The following is a 26,181-nucleotide window of genomic DNA, read 5'->3' as shown; positions in this document are numbered from 1 at the left end:
GTGGATCACAAGGTCAGGAGATTGAGACCATCCTGGCTAACACGGTGAAACCCAGTCTGTACTAAAAATACAAAAAATTTGCCGGGTGGGGTGGCAGACGCCTGTAATCCCAGCCACTCAGAAGGCTGAGGCAGGAGAATGGTGTGAACCCGGGAGGCGGAGCTTGCAGTGAGCCAAGATCATGCCACTGCACTCCAGCCTGGGGGAGAGAGCGAGACTCCGTCTCAAAAAAAGAAAAAAAAGAAAAAAAAAAAGGAAACCAGAACTCCTTGTAGAAATGGGTGATTCTGGCTTTGGAGTAGGAAATGAACAAGCCTAGAACATACTGACATATAAATTGCAAAGCCTACTGAGGCCACATCAAAAGGACTCAGGCGTGAACTGAAGAACATCTCCTTGGGCACAAATAGGACAATGTAGGTACTAGTAAGTTTTTTTTTCTTTTTTTTTTTTTGAGATGGAGTTTCGCTCTTGTCACCCAGGCTGGAGTGCAATGGCGCAATCTCAGCTCACTGCAACCTCCGCCTCCCAGGTTCAAGCGATTCTCCTACCTCAGCCTCCCAAGTAGCTGGGATTACAGGCGTCTGTCACTACACCCAGCTAATTTTTGTATTTTTAGTAGAGATGGGGTTTCACCACGTTGGCCAGGCTGGTCTCAAACTCCCGACCTCAGGTGATCCACCCGCCTCAGCCTCCCAAAGTGCTGGGATTACAGGCATGAGCCGCCACACCTGGCCTTTCATTATAATTTTTAAAACTCTGATTACTTTTGAAGGTTGCTAATGACCCAATTCATTATTTTGAAAAATAGTAAATAAAAGGGCTGGGCGCGGTGGCTCACGCCTGTAATCCCAGCACTTTGGGAGGCTGAGGTGGGCGATCATGAGGTCAGGAGATCGAGACCATCCTGGCTAACACGGTGAAACCCTGTCTCTACTAAAAATACAAAAAAATTAGCCGGGCGTAGTGGCGGGCGCCTGTAGTCCCAGCTACTTGGGAGGCTGAGGCAGGAGAATGGCGTGAACCTGGGAGGAGGATCTTGCAGTGAGCCAAGATTGCGCCACTGCACTCCAGCCTGGGCGACAGAGCGAGGCTCCGTCTCAAAAAAAAAAAAAAGAAAAATAGTAAATAAAGAAAAAGAGTTAAGTATTGTTATGGTTTGAATGTTTGTGACCCCACAAATTTCTTAATCTTTTTTAAAATTAATCTGTTTGCTAATCTTTTCATCATTCCAATTTTAGTATATGTGCAGCCGAAGCGAGCATCCAAAATTCTCATGTTGAAATCCTAACCCATGAGATGATAGTACTAAGCAGTGGGGCCTTTGAGGAGGTGATTAGTCATGAGGGCTTTGCCTTCATGAATGGGATTAGTGCCCTTATAGAGACCCCAGAGAGCTAGCTAACTAGCCTCTTCCACCATATGAGGACAGAGCAAGAAGATGCCGCTGGCTAGGCTCAGTGGCTCATGCCTGTAATCCCAGCACTTTGGAAGGCCGAGGCGGGTGGATCATGAGGTCAGGAGTTCAAGACCAGCCTGGTCAACATAGTGAAACCCCCTCTCTACTAAAAATTAGCCAGGCGTGGTGGTGGGCACCTGTAATCCCAGCTACTTGGGAGGCTGAGGCAGGAGAATCACTTGAACCCAGGAGGAGGAGGTTGCAGTGAGTGGAGATCGTGCCCCTGCAAGACTTCGTCACAAAAATAAATAAATAAAAGGTGCTGCCTTAAGAAAGTAGACCCCTTGCCAGACACTGAATCTGCTAATGCCTTGATCTTGGATTTCCCAGTCTTCAGAACTGTGAGAAATAAACTTCTGCTGTTTGTAAACCACCTAGTTTATAGCATTTTGTTACAGCAGCCTGAACAGACTAAGTATTTATCCTGCTTTTCCTATGCAAACTATACCACTGAGTATCCAAATACTGGATAAAGAGAAATTTCTTCAGTTTTCCAAATAATAGATAAAAAAGAAATAAATTCACAATATCACCATTTTACAACACCTAATGAATCAATAGATCTCAGCAATGAGCATCAAAAGGCTGCTACCAGCACAAAAAGAGACAACCAGACATTACATGCCTCATGATAGAAGACATCACACCTCTGGACCCAACTGCCAACTTGCAGGAAATACCAACAGAATAACATGTTAAACTACAGTATGGAGGTGCAATCTGCTAAATCCAGACTATGAAAACTACACAGGAACAACCACCTATTTTCTCCAAAACAAAATTAGGAGAAAGAGAGTAACCTATAGATTAAAAGAAACTTATAAGACATTATCATCAAGTCATCATATTGTGTGAACTTCATTTGAATTATAAATGATCAACCTACATACATACTTACATACATACACACAAAAATATGACAACTAGAAATTGGAAAACTGACTCAATACTTGATATTAAAGAATTATTGCTAATTTTTTAAAGTATGATATTTGTGTATCTTTTAGAGATACATAACAAAATATTTACAGATTAAATGATACATCTGAGATGTGCTTCAAAATAATATATACAGGAAGAAAATGGGTGGCCATGAATTGATGTCAGAAGAAACTATCCAAGAAGGCAAGAAAAAGATGAAAAATTTCCATGTAAGAGGTATAGAGTGAGAAGATATTTAGCACAGATTTAATCAGAATCTCAGAGGGAGGCAGAAGATTCTGGCTTGGACTTCCAGAACAATACTAAATAGAAATGTAATAGTGGGCAAACTTCTCTTAATCCCGATTTCAAAGAGAAACTTCAAAAAACTTGCTGGAGTATTTTTTGTAGATACTATCAGGCTAACAAACCTTTTCTACTCCTAGCTTCACTAAGTTAAAAAAAAATCACGTTTATTAAATATTATTTTTAAAACCCTGCAACTATTGAGATTATTTTTCTTCTTTAATCTCTAATGTGTTGAAACACAGCTATATAAAATCTTTATTTAATATAAAGAATTGCAGCCAGGTGCGGTGGCTCACGCCTGTAATCCCAGCACTTTGGGAGGCCGAGGTGGGCAGATCACGAGGTCAGGAGATCGAGACCATCCTGGCTAACACAGTGAAACCCCGTCTCTACTAAAAATACAAAAAATTAGCCGGGCGTGGTGGCGGGCACCTGTAGTCCCAGCTACTCGGGAGGCTGAGGCAGAAGAATGGCATGAACCCCGGGGGGCGGAGCCTGCAGTGAGCCGAGATGGCGCCATTGCACTCCGGCCTGGGCGACAGCGAGACTCTGCCTCAAAAAAATAAAATAAAATAAAAAATAATTGCTATACTGTATTAGAGATCTGAAAAATTACAAAAGGAACACTGCAGTATCACAGATTAGTAACTAAAGGAAGCAGCTATCACCCTAGGGCAGGGGAAACAAAAGGAAAAGTTTGAAAGAAAGGGCCCTGCAGACCTGAGACTCAAATTTTGAGAAACGGTTGCTGCTTGGCTGCTAAAGGTACCTCAGGATCTCAAAGAGGAGCTTGAAGGAGGGACCCCACACACATCTGGGACTCTGACCTTTGAGAAGGAATGCTGGCTGGCCGGTACTGTACGTCTGAAGAGGCACAATGAGGGTGGTTCTGGGAGTGCAGAAAAAAACTGCAAACTGGAACCAAGTGATGTCAGAATGAGGAGTTGTTACTGAGAGAATGCTGAGAGACAGAAAACAAAGAGAAGGAAAGTGTTCCGGGCCAGGTGCGGTGGCTCACGCCTATAATCCCAGAACTTTAGGAGGTCAAGGTGGGTGGATCACTTGAGGCCAGGAATTCAAGACCAGCCTAGCCAACATGGTGAAACCCATTCTCTACTAAAAATACAAAAATCAGCTGGGTGTGATGGCAGGCACCTGTAATCCCAGCTACTCAGGAGGCTGAGGCAGGAGAATAGCTTGAACCTGGCAGGCAGAGGTTGTAGTGAGCCGAGATGGCACCACTGCACTCCAGCCTGGGCAACAAAGTGAGACCCATCTTGAAAGAAAAAAAAAGAAAAAGGAAAATGTCTCTTCTAGCCCTACAACCTGCCTTTAGTAGTCCCTACAGGCCAGCCAGCTGGCAAAGGAGAAATGTGATTTGCAGAGTTCTAGCCCCAGCAAACAACAGTGTAAAAACCAGCACAACATTCCTTTAAAAGAACCAAGTGGGATAATTTGCTATACCAGACAGAAATCATTACTTATTATAAAACAAAAGTAATTCTAATAGTGTAATGTTAACAGAGATACAAAAAACAGACCAATGGAACCCAACAGAGAGCCCAAAATCAGACCATTTGACAAAATTGGCACTGCATGGGAGCAGAGAAAAACCACGTGACAGATAGTCACATGGGAGAAAAAGAATTGGATCTCTACCTCCCTTATACACAAAAACAAAGTCCAGCTGGGCATCATGGCACACACCTGTATTCCCAGCTTCTTGGGAGGTTGAGGCAGAAGGATCACTTGTGCCCAGGAGTTCCAGGCCAGCCTGGGCAACATAAGCAAGATTCCCCACCTCAAAAAATAAAATAAATTGGTTAAACCCCTATGGAGAACTAGCTTTACATTATCTAGCAAAGCTATAAATACATCTACCCTATGACCCAAATTACACTGCTGGGCATCCCACAGAGATATGTAGGCACATGTGCAACAGCTATATACATGTTCGGTTTGTTTTTTTTAAAGCGACAGGGTGTTGGTATCACCCAAGCTGGAGTGTAAGATCACAGCTCATTGTATCCTTAAACTCCTGGGCTCAAGAGATTCTCTCATCTCAGCCTCCTAAGTAGCTGGGAATACAGGCACACGCCACCATGCCCAGCTTTTTTATTTTTATAGAGACAGGGTCTCACTATCTTGCCTGAGCTGATTTGTAACTCCTGGACTCAAGCAATCTTTCCACCTCAGCTTCTCAAAGCACTGGGATTATAGGTGTAAGCCACCATGCCCGGCCCTTAACATACAAAAATATTAATGACTAATTCTTGAAATATCCAAAACTGGAAACAATTGTCTCTCAACATTACAGTGAATAAATAGTGATGTAGTCATGTAGTAAAATTCTACACATAGTAGAATAATAGTGTAGTAAGTCCCAGTTACTCAGGAGGCTGAGACAGGGGAATCACTTGAACCCAGGAGGTGTAGGTTGCAGTGAGCCGAGATCGCACCATTGCACTCCAGCTTGGCAACACAGTGAGACTCTGTCTCAAAAAAAAACAACAAAAAAGAAAAAAAAAGTAGTAAGTTTCTACATATAGTAATGAAAATAAATGAAAACATTTTTATGTAGACAAAGAGGATGAATCTTACAACTTTGCTGAGGGGAGCAAGGCAAAATAACACAAGCCACATAGGCACTGCTACTTGTAATAGTAAGTCAGCAGATTAAATATTTAACTGTAAACATGAAGACTGAGTTACTATCTTGTCTACAGAATTGTACTTTTCCCTTACAAATGAATGAACCTATAGACATGGCTGGATTTGCTATTTTGCTTGTATTCATTCAATGTCAGCATTAACTAATCATTGAAAAACTTGAAGTGATGCCTGAGCTGAAAAGAGAGAACTTATACTTTTAAAATAATAAGTTACCATTTTCCGAGGGTTTACATGTTTCTGAGTTTCTAATTCTTTGTTTTTCACTGTATCTCACAATACTTGTAGGTGAGTGTTACCCCTATTACACAGTCGAGAAAACTGAGATTCAGAGAGGTAGTGATTCTCTCAAAGTCACAAAGTTCTCAGAGTAAGTGGCAAAACCAGGATTCAATCCAGGTCCTTCTGAATTCAAACCCCATGTACTTGGCTACATTTCAATGTTTCCTTTTCAAATAAATCCAAGAATGGCTGGAGAATAGCCTGTAAGAGAAAGAACATTTCAGGATGACTGCCCATAGATAAATATGATCAGATTATGAAGTCTTAAATGCCATGCTAAAGCAGCTGGTTTATTTATTTTTTTCCTGACAACAATGAGGTGTAACTGAAGGCTAGGGGTTGCCATAAGCAGTGAGAGACAGAATAAAGTTTTTAAGATCATTCTGGCTGCAGTATGGATTGAAAAAGGGTAAGACTGAGAGACCAACTAGGAGACAACTGCCTTTCTCAAGAGAAAGGATGAGGGCCTAAACCAGGAGTCACACATGAAGCATAAAGGAGTGAAGCAGGCAGGTTTTCTAAGGCAGTTCCTTGCTGGCTGTCAGTTTTGGTAGAGGGGTCATCCTTAACAACTAGAGACCTCTCTCCAGTCTTTGCACACATACAGAACCAACAGAAACCTTCTCACGCTATTGCTTCTGATCACAGCTGGGAAAGGTTCTCTGCTTTTAAGGATTCATGATTGGGCCCACCTGGATAATCCAAGCTATTCTCCATCTCAAAACCCTTAAACTTGACCACGGCCTAAGTTCTTTTTGCCATTTTACAATAGCATATTCACAGATCCCAGGGATTAGGATGTGGACATCTTTGGGATGATTATTCTGCCTATACAGTTGGTACTCCCTGACACAACTGTAACTGAATTAACACGTGCAGCAACCCTAGCCTGAGAAGGGTATGTTTACCAAAGGCTCAAGACTTGCCAGGAATGAAGGTAGGTTCACACCACCAGGCAAACCAAGACCTACCATCGTTAATAACTGAGGGAATTTAGAATGTATAATAGAGGGGAGATGATTACCAGCTGCAGTTCCCAAGACAAAACTGTAGCTATGAGGGCTGTAATTTGTACCCGTTTCTCCTTTAAAAGGTCCCCAGGAATCACGAACATGCATGGGAGAAGTGGATCTGACAAAAGGCTGTAGCCATGGAGGTATGCTGCCCTGATTTCAAGAGAATGAGCTGCAGTTAACTGACAGCTTCCAGCATCCTAATCTTTGGATCTACCAAGGTATCACACTTCCCTCAGGTTGCTGCCAGTGACCGAGCACAACAAGGGTATTAGGCCATTTCTTCTAACAGACCTTTGTTTAGAGACTCCATTACCAGGGCCAAAACTTTTTCAGTAATACAGTGCAGCCTGAGGCCCCTCCTACCGCTTCTTCGTGTTTTCTCCGCACCTAGTAAGAGCCAGAACCTTGGAGAATGGTAGCCAAACATAGCCTTCCCAAAACTCACCACACCACAACTGAGTCTGCAAGCATGCATGGCTATCACAATTTCTGAGGTACTAAGAGTAGATTCCCTGGCTCTCATTCCCCAGAAAGTGCTGACGGGCCTATTAATTTACTTTTTAGCAATCATGCTGGGTGATGTATTTGCTAGTGGTCTGTAAATTATACATTTTTAAACAACAGGAAGAGGATATCTGAGAAGTCATGTTCAAGCTCATAGCTGTGTAAGAAGTAACGTTTGTCTTAGCTAGGCATGATGGTACATAAGTCCCAGATTTAAGAGGCTGAAGCAGGGGAATGGCTTGAGCCCCGTTCAAGACTGCAGTGAACTATAATCATGACACTGCTCTCCAGCCAGGGTGACATAGTAAAATCACATCGCAAATATAAACAAACACATAAATAAAAAGTAATGTTTGTCTTTGTGGATAAAGTATAAAATGCACTAGACTAGGCTAGGCATGGTGGCTCACACCTATAATCTTAGCATTTTGGGAGGCTGAGGCGGGCAGATCACCTGAGGTCAGGAGTTCGAGACCAGCCTGGCCAACATGGCAAAACCCCATCTCTACTAAAAATACAAAATTTACCCAGGCATGGTGGTGCATGCCTGTAATCCCAGCTACTCGGGAGGCTGAGGCAGGAGAATCATTTGAACCTAAGAGATGCAGGCTGCAGTGAGCCGAGATTGAGCCACTGCACTCCAGCCTAGGCGACAGAGCCAGACTCCGTCTCAAAAAAAAAAAAAAAAAGTACTAGACTAGGGAATCAAAAAAGCAGTGGGAACTACAAACTTAAAAACAGTATCACTGAAGACCTAGTAAAGGCAATCTCCCCAGTGGTTCATCTGATGGGCCTTTTATGAGTTACTTTCGACCATTCTCTGAATGTAAATGCTTAAAGTTAAGATGATGGTGTAACTGTAAGCCATTCTGTGCCCATTTCAGTTCTTATAGAAAGTAATCTTTTGCCCTCCTTGTCATAATGCAGTATAGAAACAGACAATTTCTAGCGTAGGTACCTCAACCCTAACTGAACTTCTATTTTAACCCTGCTCTAAGATTCAGTGTCAAAACGATCTTGACAATACCTATCTATGTCTATCTTAGTGATCCAGCATCAGGCCCAATTTCTCTGTTTTAAGTATATTCCTACCACTAGAGAATTTTGAGATGGTATTAGCATTATTTTTTAAAAAATAATTATTTAAAATTTAAAAAAACAGGGTCTCACCATGTTGCCCAGACTGGTCTAGAAGTCCTGAGCTCAAGTGATCCGCCTACCTCAGCCTCCCAAAGTACTGGAATTACAGGCGTAAGCCACCACGCCTGGCAGAGATGGCATTGGCATTAATCGTGAGAAATGGGAGTGGGTGTAGAAGACACAGAGTGGAGGGTAAAAAAAGAAAGATATTTGGAACTGATGGGCTTTAATAAGTCCTGCCCCTTTTCATTTACTTCTTCCTTCAAAGCAAAACCAAAATGAGCTACTGAAAATTCATTTACTTTTTGGGATGGAAGTATCATCTGTCCCAACTTCCCTTTCCCATCAGAGATAGGTCCCTAAAACCGTGAAAAAGAGACTATACTCTCAAACAAAACATGCATTCAATTCAGATGACTGTCTGATATTTTCATAACATTTTCTTTAACATTTAATAGAAACTATATACAATAAATTTTTACTATATTTTACATAAGATAGCAACCACAGAAATTTACATAGGTTTAAAAGCAAGATGGATAAGGAGGACCCAGTCCTTGGGCTGTTTTCTCAGAGGATAAAAGCCAGAGTTCACCAGGGAAAGGGGTTAAAGATTGCCCAATTAAGTAGAGGTGAAGAAAAGCTAAACTGCAGGTCTTTAGATAGAGATAACCAGATATTAGGGCCAACAGTATCTCAAAGACACCACTCACAAAGACGGCTCCCACCTAGTTACTTAAGTGGATTTCTATCCATGACTTGGGAAATCCCATTACAAAGATGTCACTTTCCTTTTAGGTATAGTCCCAAATAATCCCAAAAGCTTTGATAGGGATTATCTCTGTTTCTCTTCCTTGCCCTGAGTGGGAAGAAACCCATGGTCCATGTCCTCAAAATTTGGCTTTACGTTTGACTATAATACTCAATCCAGAAGAAAAACAAGGTAGTCTGGGTTGCCTATGTTTTGTGAGAGATGATCAGAAATACTTCTTTGAAGAAAGAGAAATTTAAATCCACCAAAGTAAAATGGTTCCTCAAACAAACTATCAACTAATAGAAGTGGGTTCTAGCTTCCCATTTGCAGTAGCCAATCCACTCTGAGACAACGGCGCAGAGGCTTTCTCAGAATTTCGAGATCCCTGGGATCTGCACCCATCTCCAGCCATCTGCATCTGGCCCTGTTAAAAGAAATAAAGGCACTTCAGTTAGAAATTCATTCACTTATAATAGTATAAGTGGCCACTTATACTAGCAATAAGAACAATACAACAGAAATTAATTAATTCTGGACAGATGCTCTTCCCATATTAGCTATCCTAGTCCCTTGGAAGAGCCTATTCCTGAGCCTCTTCCAATGGGATGGTGAGCTGTAGGTTGTTTCTTCCAAATGAAATAGCCATTCCCTGCTGAGGTCCCAGAACAGCCAAAAGACCACAGGAAGACAGTCCTTTAGGCCTCTGCTTGAAACCAACAGCCACAGTACAACTGCTGGTCTTCAGTCAGGGCCACTGGAATTCTACCCAAGGCTCACGGACAGAACTCAAATCACATTACTTTACTGGTCCTTCTACAATGAGAACAATTTCAGTGACGAGCTCTCCCTCAGAAGGTATGATTTCCCTAGATTCCTTGTCTCAAGCTTTTATTTAAATAAAGGTATGTCCTACTCTGGGATATGAGGATCAGGGGCCATTAGGTGTTCTAAGAGCCCATCTGGAGAACTACAGCAACAAGGGTACACAGGAGTGGAGTAGGGCATTTTTAAAAGTGCTTTGCTTATATGGTATTCAATGAGTGAGAGACATGTGGAGTATCTTTATACTAGTGATGACACCCCACTCCCCTCCAGGAGTACATGCTATCCAGCAGGGAACCCTCTGCCTGGCCAGGTCACTACATGAGGGGAAAAGGTGGGACTGTTCTTCACTTGCCAAAATATCCACTGGGTCTTCGGCAATTTCTTTGACTAAATGATCTTCAAGGGTTAGTGAAGGATCAAAAAGCAAAGGTGAAGGAGGACACTGCATACCATCACCCACAACATCCAAGTCCTAGAAAAAAGAGAAAAGCCCATCAGCAATACCAAGGGAAACAGTAATAAAGCTGGCATGTTTTTCAGCAAAATTTAAAGCAATACTCTGCTGTCTCCCTCAACCCTAGCCTACCTTTAATAAAAAAAAAAAATTTTACCAGAATGTCCAACAAATGAAACAAGATCCAAAAGCACTGAGAGCTTTTGCTGCCAAGTGTAAAACATAGACCAATATAGTGGATTAAAAAACAAAATTCTGGCCACCACACCTGTAATCCCAGCACTTTGGGAGGCCGAGGCAGGCAGATCGCTTGAGCCCAGGAGTTCAAGGCTAGCCTGTGCAACATGGTGAAACCCCGTCTCTACAAAAACTGCAAAAATTAGCCAGGCGCGGTGGCACACACCTGTAGTCCCAGCTACTCTGGAGGCTGAGGTGGGAAGATCCCTCGAGCTTGGGACGCAGAGGCTGCAGTGAGCCGAGATTGCGCCTCTGCACTCCAACCTCGGTGGCAGAGCCAGACCCTGTCTCAAAAAAAAAAAAAAAAATTTCCAGGGAAATTCACAGAAACACAAAGTAGAAACGGAGAATAGTAGGGAACAGGACAAAGGGAAAGGAGAGATTACTGTTTAAAAAGTACAAAGTTTCTGTTTGGGTTGATGAAGTTCTGGAACAGAAAATGGTGACAGCTGTACAACATGGTAAATGTTCATAACACCACTGACTTGTACACTTAAAAATAGCCAGGTGCAGTGGCTCATGCCTATGATCACAACACCTTGGGAAGCCAAAGTGGGAGGATCACTTGAGGCCAGGAATTCAAGACCAGCCTGGGTGACACAGCAAGACTCCATCTCTACCTACCCACCTACTTACACACATACATACATAGGTTAAAAGAGTAAAATTTTGTTATGTATGTTTTACTACAATTAAAAAAATATGCTTTAGAAAAGCATATTCTCTCTGAGGCTACCTGTAATCAACATGTAAGTTCACCAGCGATTAATTTAAATATGAACAATGCTACGTTAAAATTAAATATTGCTGGGCAATACAAGATTGCCTGATTAACATCCTAACAGCCACAAAGCAAGCAAACAAGCTCCAACAGGGGAAAGGGAGAAGGTAGGAAGAAAGGAAGGACGACAGAAAACTCACAGTTCCTCTAAATGGCTAGGAAATATTATTTTGGTTAAGTCCCTATCCCAACAGATCAACAACCTGGTTGTTTTTGTTTGTTTGTTTGTTTTTTCGAGACAGAGTCTTGCTCTGTCGCCCAGGCTGGAGTACAGTGACGCGATCTCGGCTCACTGCAACCTCCGCCTCCTGGGTTCAAGTGATTCTCCTGACTCAGCCTCCCAAGCAGCTGGGACTATGGGCGTGTGCCACTACGCCCAGCTAATTTTTTGTATTTTTAGTAGAGACAGGGTTTCACCATGTTAGCCAGGATGGCCTCGATCTCCTGACCCAGTGATTGGCCCGCCTCAGCCTCCCAAAGTGCTCGGATTACAGGCATGAGCCACCACACCCGGCCAACTCCCTGGTTCTTAAGCCTAACATAGTTTTGCTCTGTAAAAAAAAAAAAAATGACATTACATTCTAGACTATGTTTCTTCCAACTGAACTGGCAATTCACGCTGGAATACTGAATAGCCAAGAGACCACAAGGAAGACATCACTCTTAGCTCCTGTTTGAAACCAACAGCTACAGCAAACCATTGGTCTTGATTCAGGGCCTAAGGCAACACAAACTCAAACAATGCATCAAACTAACTTTCATGCCACTGCTTTTCAAGAGTCTCATGCTAAATTCACAGAAACACAAAGTAGAAACGGAGAATAGTAGGGAACAGGACAAAGGGAAAGGAGAGATTCCTTTCTTACTAAGAATTAAAAATATCCAGGAGGTTTGTACCCCCCTATGTCTAATCCAGTTTATAGATGCTCTGTGTTTCTATTCCTCTAGCTTCAGAAGAAGCTTAGTTCTATGCTTTTAAATAAATCTAAGAATTTGCAATCCTTTCCCATTTTTTGGTGTGCTAATCACCAAAAATGAGAATCACAACATCTTCACATTAAAGAATATATATAATTAAAAAATTTACTTAAAGCTGCTCAGGCCGGGCGCGGTGGCTCATGCCTGCAATCCTAACACTTTGGGAGGCCTAGGTGGGCGGATCACGAGGTCAAGAGATTGAGACCATCCTGGCTAACATGGTGAAACCCCGTCTCCACAAAAAATTACCAGCCTGGCCAACATGGTGAAACCCCGTCTCTACTAAAAACACAAAAATGAGCCAGGCGTCGTGGCACACACCTGTAGTCCCAGCTACTGAGGACACTGAGGCAGGAGAATTGCTTGAACCCAGGAGGCACAGGTTGCAGTGAGCCGAGACTGCACCACTGCACTCCAGTTTGGACGACAGAGCAAGACTCTGTCTCAAAAAAAATAATAAAATAAAGCTGCTCAATTTAAGCAGAAACATAGGGCATGGGATACACTCAACCTACCATCCATTTCAGGTGAGTTGGAAACTTCTGTACTACCCACAGAAACCAGTGTTCTCACACCATTAAGACTATAAATCTGTTTTCTCCCATTCTTTTACTATGTGCAGTTTGTATGTGTGTGTGTGCATGTGTGTGAGACAGAGTTTCGCTCTTGTTACTCAGGCTGGAGTGCAATGGCAAGATCTTGGCTCACTGCAACCTCCACCTCCTGGGTTCAAGCAATTCTCCTGCCTCAGCCTCCCCAGTAGCTGGGATATTACAGGCATGTGCCACCACATCCAGCTAATTTTTGTATTTTGTAGAGATGGAGTTTCACCATGTTGGCCAGGCTAGTCTCGAACTCCTGACCTCAGGTGATCTGCCCACCTCGGACTCCCACAGTGCTGGGATTACAAGCGTGAGCCACCGCACCAGGCCCATGTGCAATTCTTACATAAATAATTAGCTTGGAATGGGCACGGTGGCTCACGCCTGTAATCCTAGCACTTTGGGAGGCCAAGGTGGGCCAATCACTTGAGGCCAGGAGCTTGAGACCAGCCTGGCCAACGTGGTGAAACCCTGTCTCTACTAAAAATACAAAAATTAGCCAGGCACGGTGGCACGCACCTGTAATCCCAACTACTCGGAAGGCTTAGACCGGAGAATCGCTTGAACCCAGGAGGCAGAGGGTGCAGTGAGCCGAGATCACGCCAATGCACTCCAGCCTAGGTGACAGAGCGAAACTCTGTCAAAAATAATAATGATAATGATTAGCTTAGAATTATTTAAACACTGAAACAAAACGCATCCAAATCTCAAGATAATAATGGAACGTGTATGTTTTCAGAAAAGGCTTTTCTCATATATACAAAGTGTTGTCTTTTATAAGATTTTAAATTGGGAAAAGGAACCTAAAATAAGAAAACCAGCAAAAATGCCTATTAAAACAGGAGTGTTTTAAAAACTAAAGTATCAGGATATAAAGAGAATCCATGTTTTCAGCCAGGCACGGTGTCTCATGTCTGTAATCTCAGCACTTTGGGGAGGCTGAGGCGAGTGGATCACCTGAGGTCAGGCGATCAAGACCAGCCTGGCCAACATGGCGAAACCCCATCTCTACTAAAAAATAGAAAAATTAGCCAGACATGGTGGCACACACCTGTAATCCCAGCTACTCGGGAGGCAGGAACAGGAGAATTGCTTGAACCCAGATGGTGAAGGTTGCAGTGAGCCGAGATCGTGCCACTGCACTCCAGTCTGGGCGACAGACCAAGACTCCGTCTCAAAAAATAAATAAAGATAAAATAAGAGAATCCACGTTTTGTTACTATCTCCAAAACCAGCAATAGAGAACGAGAGAGAAGGAACTCAAAAGCAGTAAGATTAAGGTGTTAAGTTACTACTTGCCAACCACCCTTGCATCAAAGTACAGAAAACAAGCAAATATACAGAATGAACAGCTGTGTTTTTACTCATATTAGTATCTGATGCCTAGTCTTCCCACAAGTAAAATCACCAAAGTTATCATTAACAGTTATAGGCCAGGAATGGTGAATCATGCCTATAATCCCAGCACTTTCGGAGGCCAAGGTGGGCGGATCCCTGAGGTCAGGAGTTAGAGACCAGCCTGGCCAACATGGTGAAACCCTGTCTACAAAAAATACAAAAATTAGCAAGCCCTGCTGGCGCACACCTGTAGTCCCAGCTACTCAGGAAGGTGAAGCACAAGAATCACTTGGAGGCAGAGGTTGCAGTGAGCTGAGATCACATCACTGCACTCCAACTTGAACAACAGAACAAGACTCAGTCTTAAAAAAAAAGCCAAGTTATAGTGGCTGGGTACAGTGGTTCACGCTTGTAATCTCAGCACTTTGGGAGGCCAAGGTAAGAGGATCACTTGAGCCTAGGAGTTGAAGACCAGCCCATGCAACGTAGGGAGACCTCATCTATACAAAAAATAAAAAATTGGCTGGGCATGGTGGCATAAACCTATAGCCCCAGCTACTTGGGAAGCTGAGGCAGGAGGATCACTTAAGCCCAGGAGTTCGAGGCTGCAGTCAGCCATGATCATGCCACTGCACTCCAGCCTGAGCAACACAGCAAGACCCCAATTTAAAAAAAAAAAAAAAGTTAGAAAAATGATAACTAAGCTGGGCGTGGTGGCTCATGCCACCGACAGAAACTCTGTCTCAAAAGTTCTTAACAGTATTATTCCTTAATAGCCAGAAAGTAGAAACAGCACAAATATCCATCAACTGATAGATTTTTAAAGCATGGTATTTCCAAACAATGGAATATTAATTCAGTCACAAAAAGGAATGAAGTATTGATACATATTATAGTATGGATAAACCTTGAAAACATTATGCTAAGTGAAATAAGCAAGACACAAAAGGATACATACACTATTACATTGATATGAAATGTCCAGAATAAGCAAAATCAGAGACAAAAAGTAGATTCGTGGTGGCCAGGGGCTGGGGGGAGAAGAAAATGAAGAGTGTCATAATAGGTACTGAGTTTCTTTTGGAGATAGTGAAAACCTTCTGAAATTAGATAGTGGTGGTAGTTGCGTAACTTTGTGAATATACTAAAAATCACTCAATTACACACTTTCAAAGACTGCAATTTATAGTATGTAAATTGTATCCCTAAAAGGTATGGGAAGAGTCTGGAAAAAAAATATAAGGTAGGGCAGATTTCTCTAAATGAATATGCTAACATACAAATACAACTATACGTATATATCACTTCAAAAACTTTGTCGATTCTCCTAACCACAAAGACTAACCTATTCTCACCATTAATAAATAAGGCTTTGTCTCAAGGGCCTGAACCAGAGCAGAGCTTCTCTAACTTACATCACTGAACTCCAGAGGTAAACTCTCAGTGGGCTGAAGCTCAGCAGCACTCAAGTACAGATCCATGGGGCCGGCTTCCAGATCGTCTGGCACAGACAGTACCTGCTCGGGCTTATACATCTGAGGAGGCAACTGGAAATGCAGTGGGCAGCAGGGATCCTCAGAGAGGCTTACAGGAACAGGTTTGTTGCAGGGTACCTCTTCAGACCCCTGGCAGCACTTGAAGAGAACCTGATTCGTATCCTGACAAATATCTGTAGAAAAATGGTCAAGGGAAATAAAACACAATCTATCGAAAGCGTAAAAAATGCAGTTAGCAATTTTTAAAGTTACTTCTCAAAATAAATGTCATTTACTAGCATCAAATTCTAGCTCTACCAGTAATTTAAAACTTGTCCCCAACCTCCTTTTCAGGATCCTGGTCATTTAAACTAGACACCATCCCATTCTCCCTAACACTCCTAGGAACACACACGTATTCAGAAGAAACATGTAGTGGCAAATGCAAATAACCTTGAAAATGCCCCTAAACAGCCCTTCCAAAAGAGTTAAGCGATATAATGTGTCTGCTCCCTTAGCAGACTGGCAAAGTTTGCAACAATTTCTTGGACCTTGTTTCCAAAGATGATTACATGATAAATTCATTTAAAGCACCACTGGAATAGGGGGAAACAGAGCCCTAGTAAAAGTCACTAGGTATCATATCCTAACAAGAAATTAAATATCCATGCCTTTTTTTTTTTTTAGAGGCGTGTGCTAGTACAGAGGAATCCTTTCATGATCCTAAAGGAAGAAGAAAATTTTGCTTATGAAGGCCCATTGAAAAAAAAAAAAGTATTCTAGAAACACTCCAAGGACTCTATTAACAACTTTTGTTAAAGGTAGAAGAAGGGCTATATTTCCAAGTTAGCAAAGAAGCTCTGTAGGATGAATCAAAATTGAGATGATTAGATACAATAAAATTCAAGTTACTTTACAAAACACATTTTATGCAAGTGCTACCATTTCTTGAAATCTGTTAACTACTTGATTATTTTCCTAGATTAATAAACATTATTTTAAAATTTGACTTATTTTTAACCAGAAAACAGAATTTTTCTACAAACTGATAGTACCTGAATTATGGAGTTGTAATTTTCAACTCAAAACTTTTTTTTTTTTTTTTTTTTTTTTTTTTTTTGAGAGGGAGTCTTGCTCTGTGCCCCAGGCTGGGGTGCAGTGGCGTGATCTCGGCTCACTGCAAGCTCCGCCTCCCGGGGTTCACGCCATTCTCCTGCCTCAGCCTCCCGAGTAGCTGGGACTACAGGCGCCCGCCAACACACCCGGCTAATTTTTTGTATTTTTAGTAGAGACGGGTTTTCACTGTGTTAGCCAGGATGGTCTCGATCTCCTGACCTCGTGATCCGCCCGCCTCGGCCTCCCAAAGTGCTGGGATTACAGGCTTGAGCCACCGCGCCCGGCCTCAACTCAAAACTTTTATGGTAATTTTTTTAAATAAAAAAATCTAACATACATTATAATTTTTAAAACCATATAAACTTCCTTGAATAAAGCTATTTCTTTCAATGCATATTTGGAAATAACTAAACTCTCAAGCAGGGTGTGACAACTGTGGCACTACCAACACTGTGGGCCAGGTACATCTTTGTTGGAAGAAGGATGTATAGCAGCATGCCTGGCCTCTATTCACTAGCTGTCAGTAGCACCTCCAACTCTGAGTTATAACAACCAAAAATTTCTCCACACATTGCCAACTGGAAAACAAAATGGCCCCCAGTTGAAAACCACTACTCTAAAGAAACAGAAGATAGTACAAGGCAAACAAATATTTATTGAATGACCAAATGAATAAACATATGAATCTAATGGGAATCATCAGATTTGCACTATGCGCTTAAGAAAATCTAAGCAATATCTAATGTGCTTAAGAAGCCCACTCTTATTAGCCGGGCGTGGTGGCGGGCGCCTGCAGTCCCAGCTACTCGGAGAGGCTGAGGCAGGAGAATGGCGTGAACCCGGGAGGCGGAGCTTGCAGTGAGCCGAGACTGCGCCACTGCACTCCAGCCTGGGTGACAGAGCGAGACTCCGTCTCAAAAAAAAAAAAAAAAGAAGCCCACTCTTATTTAAATTATTAATATTTAAAATATTATCCATTAAATGTTTCAACCAGAACATTTTTTTAGACGAAGTCTCGCTCTGTCACCCAGGCTAGAATGCAGTGGCGTGATCTCGGCTCACTGCAACCTCTGCCTGCTGGGTTCAAGAGATTCTCCTGCCGCAGACTCCAAAGTAGCTGGGATTACAAGCGCCTGACATCACACCCGGCTGATTTTTATACTTCTAGTAGAGACAGGGTTTCGCCATGTTGGCTAGGCCGGTCTCTAACTCCTGACCTCAGGTGATCGGCCCGCCTCAGCCTCCCAAAGTGCTAGGATTACAGGCGTGAGCCACCACGCCTAGCCAAGAACTTTTTTTCACTGGAATTCAAAGGACTTTCACAAGTCTCTTATGTATTTAATACCACAATATACTAAAAAAGGACTCCCCCCATCATCCTCCACCCGCTTTCCTATCAGATGGGGCAAAAGAGGTAAAAAGAAGGGAATGGTTAACCTACAACTAGAGTCTGGGTCCTTCACTTTCAGTCGAGTGCTGTCTCCATTAGACCACAGTAAAGAGTTAACAGGTCACCAATGGCAGTCGCATCTTTCTCTGGGATAAGGACTTAAGGAAGGGTAAGTAACTTAGGCAACTATGGAGTGGAAAGGAAAGAGCATAAAAGGAAAAAAAATACTTCCCTTCTCTTTTCAAATACATTTTCAATTTTGCTTTATATTTATATTTTAATAAGCTATTTGAGTACAGTATTATAATATCTAAAATAGTCCTTAGTATGTGTAAACTGAGTTTTTTCCCTTATAAAAGTAATTCAAGCTCGTCTTAACCAAAAAATAAAAGAACAGTGAAAAAAGGGCATTCACAACCACACCATGCACAAATTATCACATTTCTGTATTGTTCCCTCCCAGTATTCGGTTTCATGAAATTTCAGACACTGTACAGAATTCCATATCCTGGAATGTCACTATCATTTTGCTGTCATTCATAAATTTTGTTAAATAGATTTAATGACTGAAAATATTCCACACTATGTTGTGTCATTAATTTATCTCCCTATTCTCCAGCTCTAAAAATTTTAAGGCTGTCTCAAGTTGGAAGAATATTTCATGTAAAAATATTGGTCTGCATTTGATTATCTCCTTAAAATAAATTCCCAGAGGTAAAAATTACTGTATGAGGAAATATGAGTTATTGTCAAATTGCTTTCCAAAAAGCTTTTATCAATTTATATTCCCACCGGCAATACTTAGAAGGGTCAATTTCACCATACTCTCAACTACTTTTGAAATTCACTGACTCATTTTTGAAAAACTGCGTATTTTAAATTTTATTTTAAAACAAATATATGTACAAATCTCAATTTTATAGATTTTAAATCTTCCTTGTTTTATTTCCTATTTACAGTTGACCTTGAACAACACAAGCTTGAATTGCACGGGTCCACTTAACACGTGCATTTTCTTCTGCCTCTGCCATCCCACAGACAATAACACTTCCCCCTCCACTTAACAAAAAGACCATGAGAATAAAGACCTCTATGATAATCCACTTCCATTTAATAAACAGTAAATATATTTTCTCTTCCTTATGATTTTCTTAGTAACACTTTTTCCTAGTTTATTTTAAGAATACAATATATAAGACATATAAACATATAAAATATGTGTTAGGAAGCTATGTTGTTGATAAGGCTTCTGATCAACAGTAAGCCATAAGGCTATTAGCAGTTAAATTTTGGGAGAATCAAAAATTACATACAAATTTTCAACTGTGTAGGGGGTCAGCACCCTAACCCCATGAATTGTTCAAAGGCCAACTGTATTTATAGTGAAGATACACACTTTTAACTATTAGCCTTTTTTTCTTTTTGAGACAGAGTCTCACTCTATCGCCCAGGCTGGAGTGCAATGGCGCGATCTCGGCTCACCGCAACCTCCGCCTCCTGGGTTCAAGCGATTCTCCTGCCTCAGCCTCCCGAGTAGCTGGGATTATGGGCGCCCATCACCACACCCGGCTAATTTTTGTATATTTAGTATAGGCGGGGTTTCACCATATTGGCAAAGCTGGTCTCGAACCCCTGACCTCAGGTGATCCACCCACCTCAGCCTCCCAAAGTGCTAGGATTACAGGCGAGAGCCACTTTGCCCGGCCCTATTAGACTTTTCTATCTTCTTTTAAATCTGCCCATAGCCTTTGCCCAATTATGTTTTAAGCAATTTTTTTTTTTTTTTTTTGAGACAGAGTCTCGCTCTGTTGCCCAGGCTGGAGTGCAGTGGCGCAAAACCTCAGCTCACTGCAAGCTTCGCCTCCCAGGTTCATGCCATTCTCCTGCCTCAGCCTCCTGAGTAGCTGGGACTACAGGCGCCAACCACCACACCCAGCTAATTTTTGTACTTTTAGTAGAGATGTGTTTTCACCGTGTTAGCCAGGATGGTCTCAACCTCCTGACCCCGTGATCTGCCTGCCTCGGCCTCCCACAGTGCTGGGATTACAGGCGTGAGCCACCGCACCAGGCCGTTTTTTTTTTTTTTTTTTTTTTTCAGACGGAGTCTCACTCTGTTGCCCAGGCTGGAGTGCAGTGGCGTGATCTCCTCTCACTGCAACCTCTGCTTCCCGAGTTCAAGCAATTATCTGCCTCAGCCTCCCGAGTAGCTAGGATTACAGGCACCTGCCACCATGCCTGGCTAATTTTTTTTGCATTTTTACTAGAGATGAGGTTTCACCATCTTGGCCAGGCTGGTCTTGAACTCCTGACCTCGTGATCCACCCATCTTGGCCCCCCACAGTGCTGGAATTACAGGCGTGAGCCACTGCGCCCGGCTTTTTTTTTATTTTTATTTTTTTGAGAGACAGGGTCTTGCTCTGTCACCCAAGATAGAATGCAGTGGCATGATCCTAACTCACTTCAGCTTCAAACTCCTAGGCTCAAAAAATCCTCCCAGGTAGCTAGGACTACAGTCACATGCCATCATGACCAGATAATTTTTCTTTCTTCTTTTTCTTTAGAGATGAGGTCTCACTGTATTGTCCAGGCTGTAAGGGTTTATCTTTAGTTTTTCATTGCTTTGCACAACCATTTTATATATTAAGAACAATAATCTCTTATCAGACATGTTGTAATTAATAAATTAGTAAAATATTTAATAAGCAAAATAAAAATCAGCTTCCCATCAAAAGACTAAGAAGAGGTTCTCCTTCTCCTCTTCCTACTAAAGAAAATTAAGTGGCCGGGCGTGGTGGCTCATGCCTGTAATCCCAGCATTTGGGAGGCCAAGGCGGGCAGATCACAAGGTCAGGAGATCGAGACCATCCTGGCTAACACAGTGAAACGCTGTCTCTACTAAAAATACAAAAATTAGCTGGGCACGGTGGCAGGCATCTGAAATCCCAGCTACTTGGGAGGCTGAGGCAGGAGAATCGCTTGTACCCGGGGAGGTGGAGGTTGCAGCAAGCTCAGATCGCGGTACTGCACTCCAGCCTGGGTGACAGTCAGACTCCGTCTCAAAAAAAAAAAAAACAAACAAATAAAGAAAATAAGTTTTAATTTCCAAATATTTGGCATTGCTTGCCAAGCAAATGAAATCCAGCAATCCTATTTAATTAACAAGTGCTTTTACTTCGAAATTTTTCTCAATGCCTACAATAAGCACTTTCACAATTCAATCAACAACTCAAAAAGGTTTGAAGGCCCAATGCCAAATGTAGTCCTTTAACAGAATCAAGAGACATTATGATGGTTCAAAGGCAAATTAATTGAAAAGAAGGAAAAAAAATGCATCTCATTTTTGGAAATGGTAAACTTCTAATTCGAATGATGTTTAAAGTATGCAAGTTAGAGGCCAGGCACAGTGACTAAGTGTTATTACAAGAGTCAAGAGACTGGGCATGGTGGCTCACACCTGTAATCCTAGCACTTTGGGAGACTGAGGCGGGAGGATCACATGAGCTCAGAAGTTCAAGACCAGCCTGGGCAACACAGTGACACATCCTCTCTACAAAACTTAAACAAAATTAGCTGGACATGGTAGCACATGCCTGTAGTCCCAGCTACTCTGGTGGCTAAGGTGGGAAGATCGTTTAAGCCCAGCAGATCACGGCAGTGAGCCATCATCATGCCACTGCACTCCAACGTGGGCAACAGAGTAAGACTCTGTCTCAAAAAAATTAAAAAAAGAAAACTTTTTAAAGAGTCAAGTTTCTTTTTTAAGTTTATAAAGGCCAGGTACAGTGGCTCATGACTGTAAGCCCAGCATTTGGGGAGGAAAGGACTGGCAGATTGCTTAAGCCCAGCAGTTTGAGACCAGCCTGGGCAACATATTGAAAATTGTCTCTACAAAAAACAACAAAAAAAAAAATTGGCCAGGTGCAGTGGCTCACACCTGTAATCCCAGCAATTCGGGAGGCCAAGGCAGGCAGATCACTTGAGGTCAGGAATTTGAGACCAACCTGGCCAACATGGTAAAACCCCGTCTCCACTAAAAATACAAAAATTAGCCAGGTGTGGTGGCACGCGCCTGTAGTCCCAGCTACTCAAGAGGATGACGCACAAGAATTGCTTGAACCCAGGAGGTGGAGGTGGAGGTTGCAGTGAGCCGAGATCACACCACTGCACTTCAGCCTGGGCGACAGAGTGAGACTCTGTCTCAAAAAATATAATTAATAATAAAATAAAATAATTAGCCAGGCATGGTGGCACACATACATAGTCCCAGCTATTCAGAAGGCTGAGGTGGGAGAATTGCTTGACCCAGGAGTTAAGGCTACAGTGAGCTATGACTGAGCCACTGCACTCCAGCCTGGATAACAGTGTGAGACCCTGTCTCAAAAAAAAAAAAATTAAAAAAAAAAAAGCCGGGCACGGTGGCTCATTCCTGTAATCCCAGCATTCCGGGAAGCCAAGGCGGGTGGATCACCTGAGGTCAGGAGTTCGAGACCAGCCTGGCCAACATGGTGAAACCCCATCTCTACTAATAATACAAACATTAGCCGGGTGTTGCGATACGTGCCTGTAATCCCAGCTACTCGGAGAATCACTTGAACTCGGGAGGCGGAGGTTGCAGTGAGGTGGAGGTTGCAGTGAGCCGAGATCACGCCATTGCACTCCAGCCTGGGAGACAAGAGCAAAACTCCATCTCCAAAAAAAAATAAAATAAAATATAGAAGTGAGGGCCTTAACCACACAAAAGGATAATACAAGAAGTTCACAGTGCAAAATCATCCTTTCAATTGGGGTGGAAAACCCACAGTAATTTTTTAAGTTTATAATTAGATTTAACAGCATTAGGATTCTAATAAGCAAGTTAAATCAGAAACCTTGAGACAATTACAAATATCTTATGTATATTTTGGGACCCAAGTATTAAGACTATAAATAAATATTAGCCCACATCTATGAAAAATGACTCATGTTTCTTTCTAATGAATTGACCATTACATTTCCGAAGTTATGAAATGGCCAACAGACCACAGAAAGACAATTCTTTAGGCTCCTGCTTGAAACCAACAGCTTCAGCAAACTGCTGGCCTTGATTCAGGGCCAAAGGAAAACAAAATCCTTCAGTTAAGCAAACTAGCACAGAGATTCCCAGTAGTCTTCAAACTAGCAAATCACAGCCTTAACGGGCAGAGTAAAAAGATACGGGTAAGGCAGTGTCTGGTCATTGGAAGAGACTGATTGGAACAACGAACATCATCCACAAAGGCCAAGCACCTCTGACTGGAACGAGTGGTATGGGCCTAAAATGGAAAAAGACAGATAAAATAGACCCACAAAAGAACAAACAAACAATTACGATGAAAATAATTATATAAGAAAAGCACATCCTAAAGGCTAGAAATTCAACATTTAACAAAAATAGATTCACTAATATTATGCAAAAGACAAAAAACTTTAAAACCTAGTGTATAAATGAGTCAACCTTAATCCCAAATACACCTCTCCATATTCTAAAACTGTGATATAGCCTAATGAACACAAATTTTGTCTTTTACCAACAGAACTCTTTGAAATTGTAGCCTTAAGTGGAATCTCAACAAATGAAACAAAATTACTCTTACTGAAACAGAGACCAAGGGTTTGAAAAACAAATTTAAGAATGATCACTTAACTCTTCTTCCTATTAACCTTACTTCCTGACATTCAATTGCTCCTATTCTACCTTCCCACCTTTTAAAACAAGATTCCCAAGCAGTTTAGGCTTAACCTGTGCTTATTTCTGAACTGAAGAATATCTGAACCAAGGACTTAGAAACTTTTCCCAACTACTCAATATGCAGATGAGAATACTGAGGCCCAGAAAAGTTAAGCTAACTGTGCAGACATAGAGCTGGTCAGTGGGGACTCAGACTAGAATCCATGTCTCCTGACTTCAAGCTAAGTGCTTTCACTATAACCCAAGTGCAAAAAGTCAATTTCAGATCCAAGACTGGACATAGGGAGTTCAAGACCAGCCTGACCAACATGGAGAAACCCTGTCTCTACTAAAAATACAAAATTAGCCAGACATGGTGGCACATGCCTGTAATCCCAGCTACTCAGGAGGCTGAGGGAGGAGAATCGCTTGAACCCGGGAGGTGGATGCTGCGGTGAGCCAAGACGGTGCCATTGCACTCCAGCCTGGGCAACAAGATTGAAACTCTGTCTCAAAAAAAGACTGGACATAATGTTTTGGCAATTACTCTAATTTTGTAAATAAAGTGAACATGACCAGGCACGGTGGCTCATGTCTGCAATCCCAACACTTTGGGAGGCCAAGGGGGGTAGATCACGAGGTCAGGCAGTGGAGACCAGCCTGGCCAACATAGTGAAACCCCATCTCTACTAAAAATACAAAAAAATTAGCGGGGCGCGTGGTGGTGGGCGCCTGTAATCCCAGCTACTCAGGAGGCTGAGGCAGGAGAATCGCTTGAAACTGGGAGGCAGAGGTTGAGAGATCTCAGTGAGCCGAGATTGCACCACTGCACCACTGCACTCCAGCCCGAGTGACAGTGCGAGACTCCGTCTCGAAAAAATAAAAACAATAAATAAAGTGAACATATATACCTTAAAGGTATACACACAAATTACCTGTTGGGCGGCACCATCTGTGGCCAGCATTCTCCGTTCCTTCAACTGCCTATGCAGTAAGGCTTCCACTCCATAGCGCTGGCGGTATCGACGCAGACATTTTAATCGCTTTAAGTTCTCTCGTTCTTTGGCCAAAAGTCCCTCTGGGCCAGTCAGGAGACTACTGCCTAAAGTTACAAGAGTCAAGATGTTATTTGCCAAGCAATCCATCAAGGTTACTTCTCCAAGTCAACAAGTAAACAGGAAAATCTTTGGGCATAAGATAGGCAGTTTCAAAAGCAAATGAGCTCCCAATCCAGGTACCAAGACAGAAATAAATCTAATTATAGTCATGTACTACATAACCACTTTTTAATCAATCATGGACCATATATACTATGGTGGTCCCGTAAGATTATAACAAAGCTGAAAAATTCTTTTTTCTTTTTTTTTGAGATGGAGTCTCGCTCTGTTGCCCAGGCTGGAGTGCAGTGGCGCACTCTTGGCTCACTGCAAGTTCCGCCTCCCAGGTTCACGCCATTCTCCTGCCTCAGCCTCCTGAGTAGCTGGGACTATAGGCGCCCGCCACCACGCCCGGCTAATTTTTTTTTTTTTTTTGTATTTTTAGTAGAGACGGGGTTTCATCGTGGTCTCGATCTCCTGACCTCGTGATCCACCTGCCTCGGCCTCCCAAAGTGCTGGAATTACAGGCGTGAGCCACCGCGCCCGGCCAAAGCTGAAAAATTTTTATTGCCTAGTGACATCATAGTTCAACCCAAACATTTGTGGTGATGCTGGTGACCAAACCTACTGCACTGCCAGTTATATAAAAGTCTAGCATAGGCTGGACACAGTGGCTCACACCTGTAATCCCAGCACTTTTTGGGAGCCCAAGGCGGGCAGATCACCAGATCAGGAGATTGAGACCATCCTGGCCAACATGGTGAAACCCCATCTCTACTAAAAATACAAAAATTAGCTGGGCGTGGTGGCACGCGCCTATAGTCCCAGTTACTCAGGAGGCTGAGGCAGGAGAATCGCTTGAACCCGGGAGGTGGAGGATGCAGTGAGCCAACATCACACACTGCACTCCAGCCTGGCGACAGAGTGAGACTACATCACAAAAAAAAAAAAAAAAAAAAAAATCCAGCACCTACAATTATGCACAGTACCTAATACTCGATAATAAACAACTGTGTTACTGGTTTATATATTTACTATATTTGTCCTTAGAATGTACTCCACTCTATTTATTAAAAAAAAAAGTTAAATGTAAAACAGCCTCAGGCAGGTCTCTCAGAAAGTATTGCAGAAGACATTGTTATCATGA

The 26,181-nt window shown here is 42.4% G+C and overlaps 1 protein-coding gene and 3 non-coding genes across 6 annotated transcripts in view; all 4 read right to left on the bottom strand.

Annotated features, from left to right (window-relative positions):
• Positions 1 to 8,510: 8,510 nt before the first annotated feature.
• The window catches only part of KANSL2 (KAT8 regulatory NSL complex subunit 2), a 30,175-nt gene continuing 12,504 nt past the window's right edge, over positions 8,511 to 26,181 (bottom strand). For 2 of the 3 annotated variants that reach the window (XM_003252211.4, XM_030816663.1), the window contains exons 6-10: positions 24,873 to 25,039; positions 23,446 to 23,542; positions 15,686 to 15,939; positions 10,233 to 10,352; positions 8,716 to 9,479 (exon numbers count right to left, since the gene is read on the bottom strand). In XM_003252211.4, coding sequence (XP_003252259.3) covers positions 9,348 to 9,479; positions 10,233 to 10,352; positions 15,686 to 15,939; positions 23,446 to 23,542; positions 24,873 to 25,039 — 770 coding nt within the window. In that variant the 3' untranslated portion in view covers positions 8,716 to 9,347. Of the gene's footprint in view, positions 9,480 to 10,232; positions 10,353 to 15,685; positions 15,940 to 23,445; positions 23,543 to 24,872; positions 25,040 to 26,181 lie in introns of all 3 variants that reach the window. The other variant, XM_030816665.1, reaches the window with a different exon arrangement.
• LOC115836507 lies at positions 9,674 to 9,810 on the bottom strand. The gene has a single exon (XR_004031580.1). It is a non-coding gene; the product is annotated as a small nucleolar RNA SNORA2/SNORA34 family (small nucleolar RNA).
• LOC115836506 lies at positions 11,939 to 12,073 on the bottom strand. The gene has a single exon (XR_004031579.1). It is a non-coding gene; the product is annotated as a small nucleolar RNA SNORA2/SNORA34 family (small nucleolar RNA).
• On the bottom strand, positions 23,210 to 23,346 carry LOC115836505. The gene has a single exon (XR_004031578.1). It is a non-coding gene; the product is annotated as a small nucleolar RNA SNORA2/SNORA34 family (small nucleolar RNA).

This window comes from Nomascus leucogenys, chromosome 8 (genome assembly GCF_006542625.1).
Source record: "Nomascus leucogenys isolate Asia chromosome 8, Asia_NLE_v1, whole genome shotgun sequence".
Taxonomy (NCBI): domain Eukaryota; kingdom Metazoa; phylum Chordata; class Mammalia; order Primates; family Hylobatidae; genus Nomascus; species Nomascus leucogenys.
The sequence above is the reverse complement of the archived record's forward strand: the minus strand, read 5'-3'. Positions and strand labels throughout refer to the sequence as shown.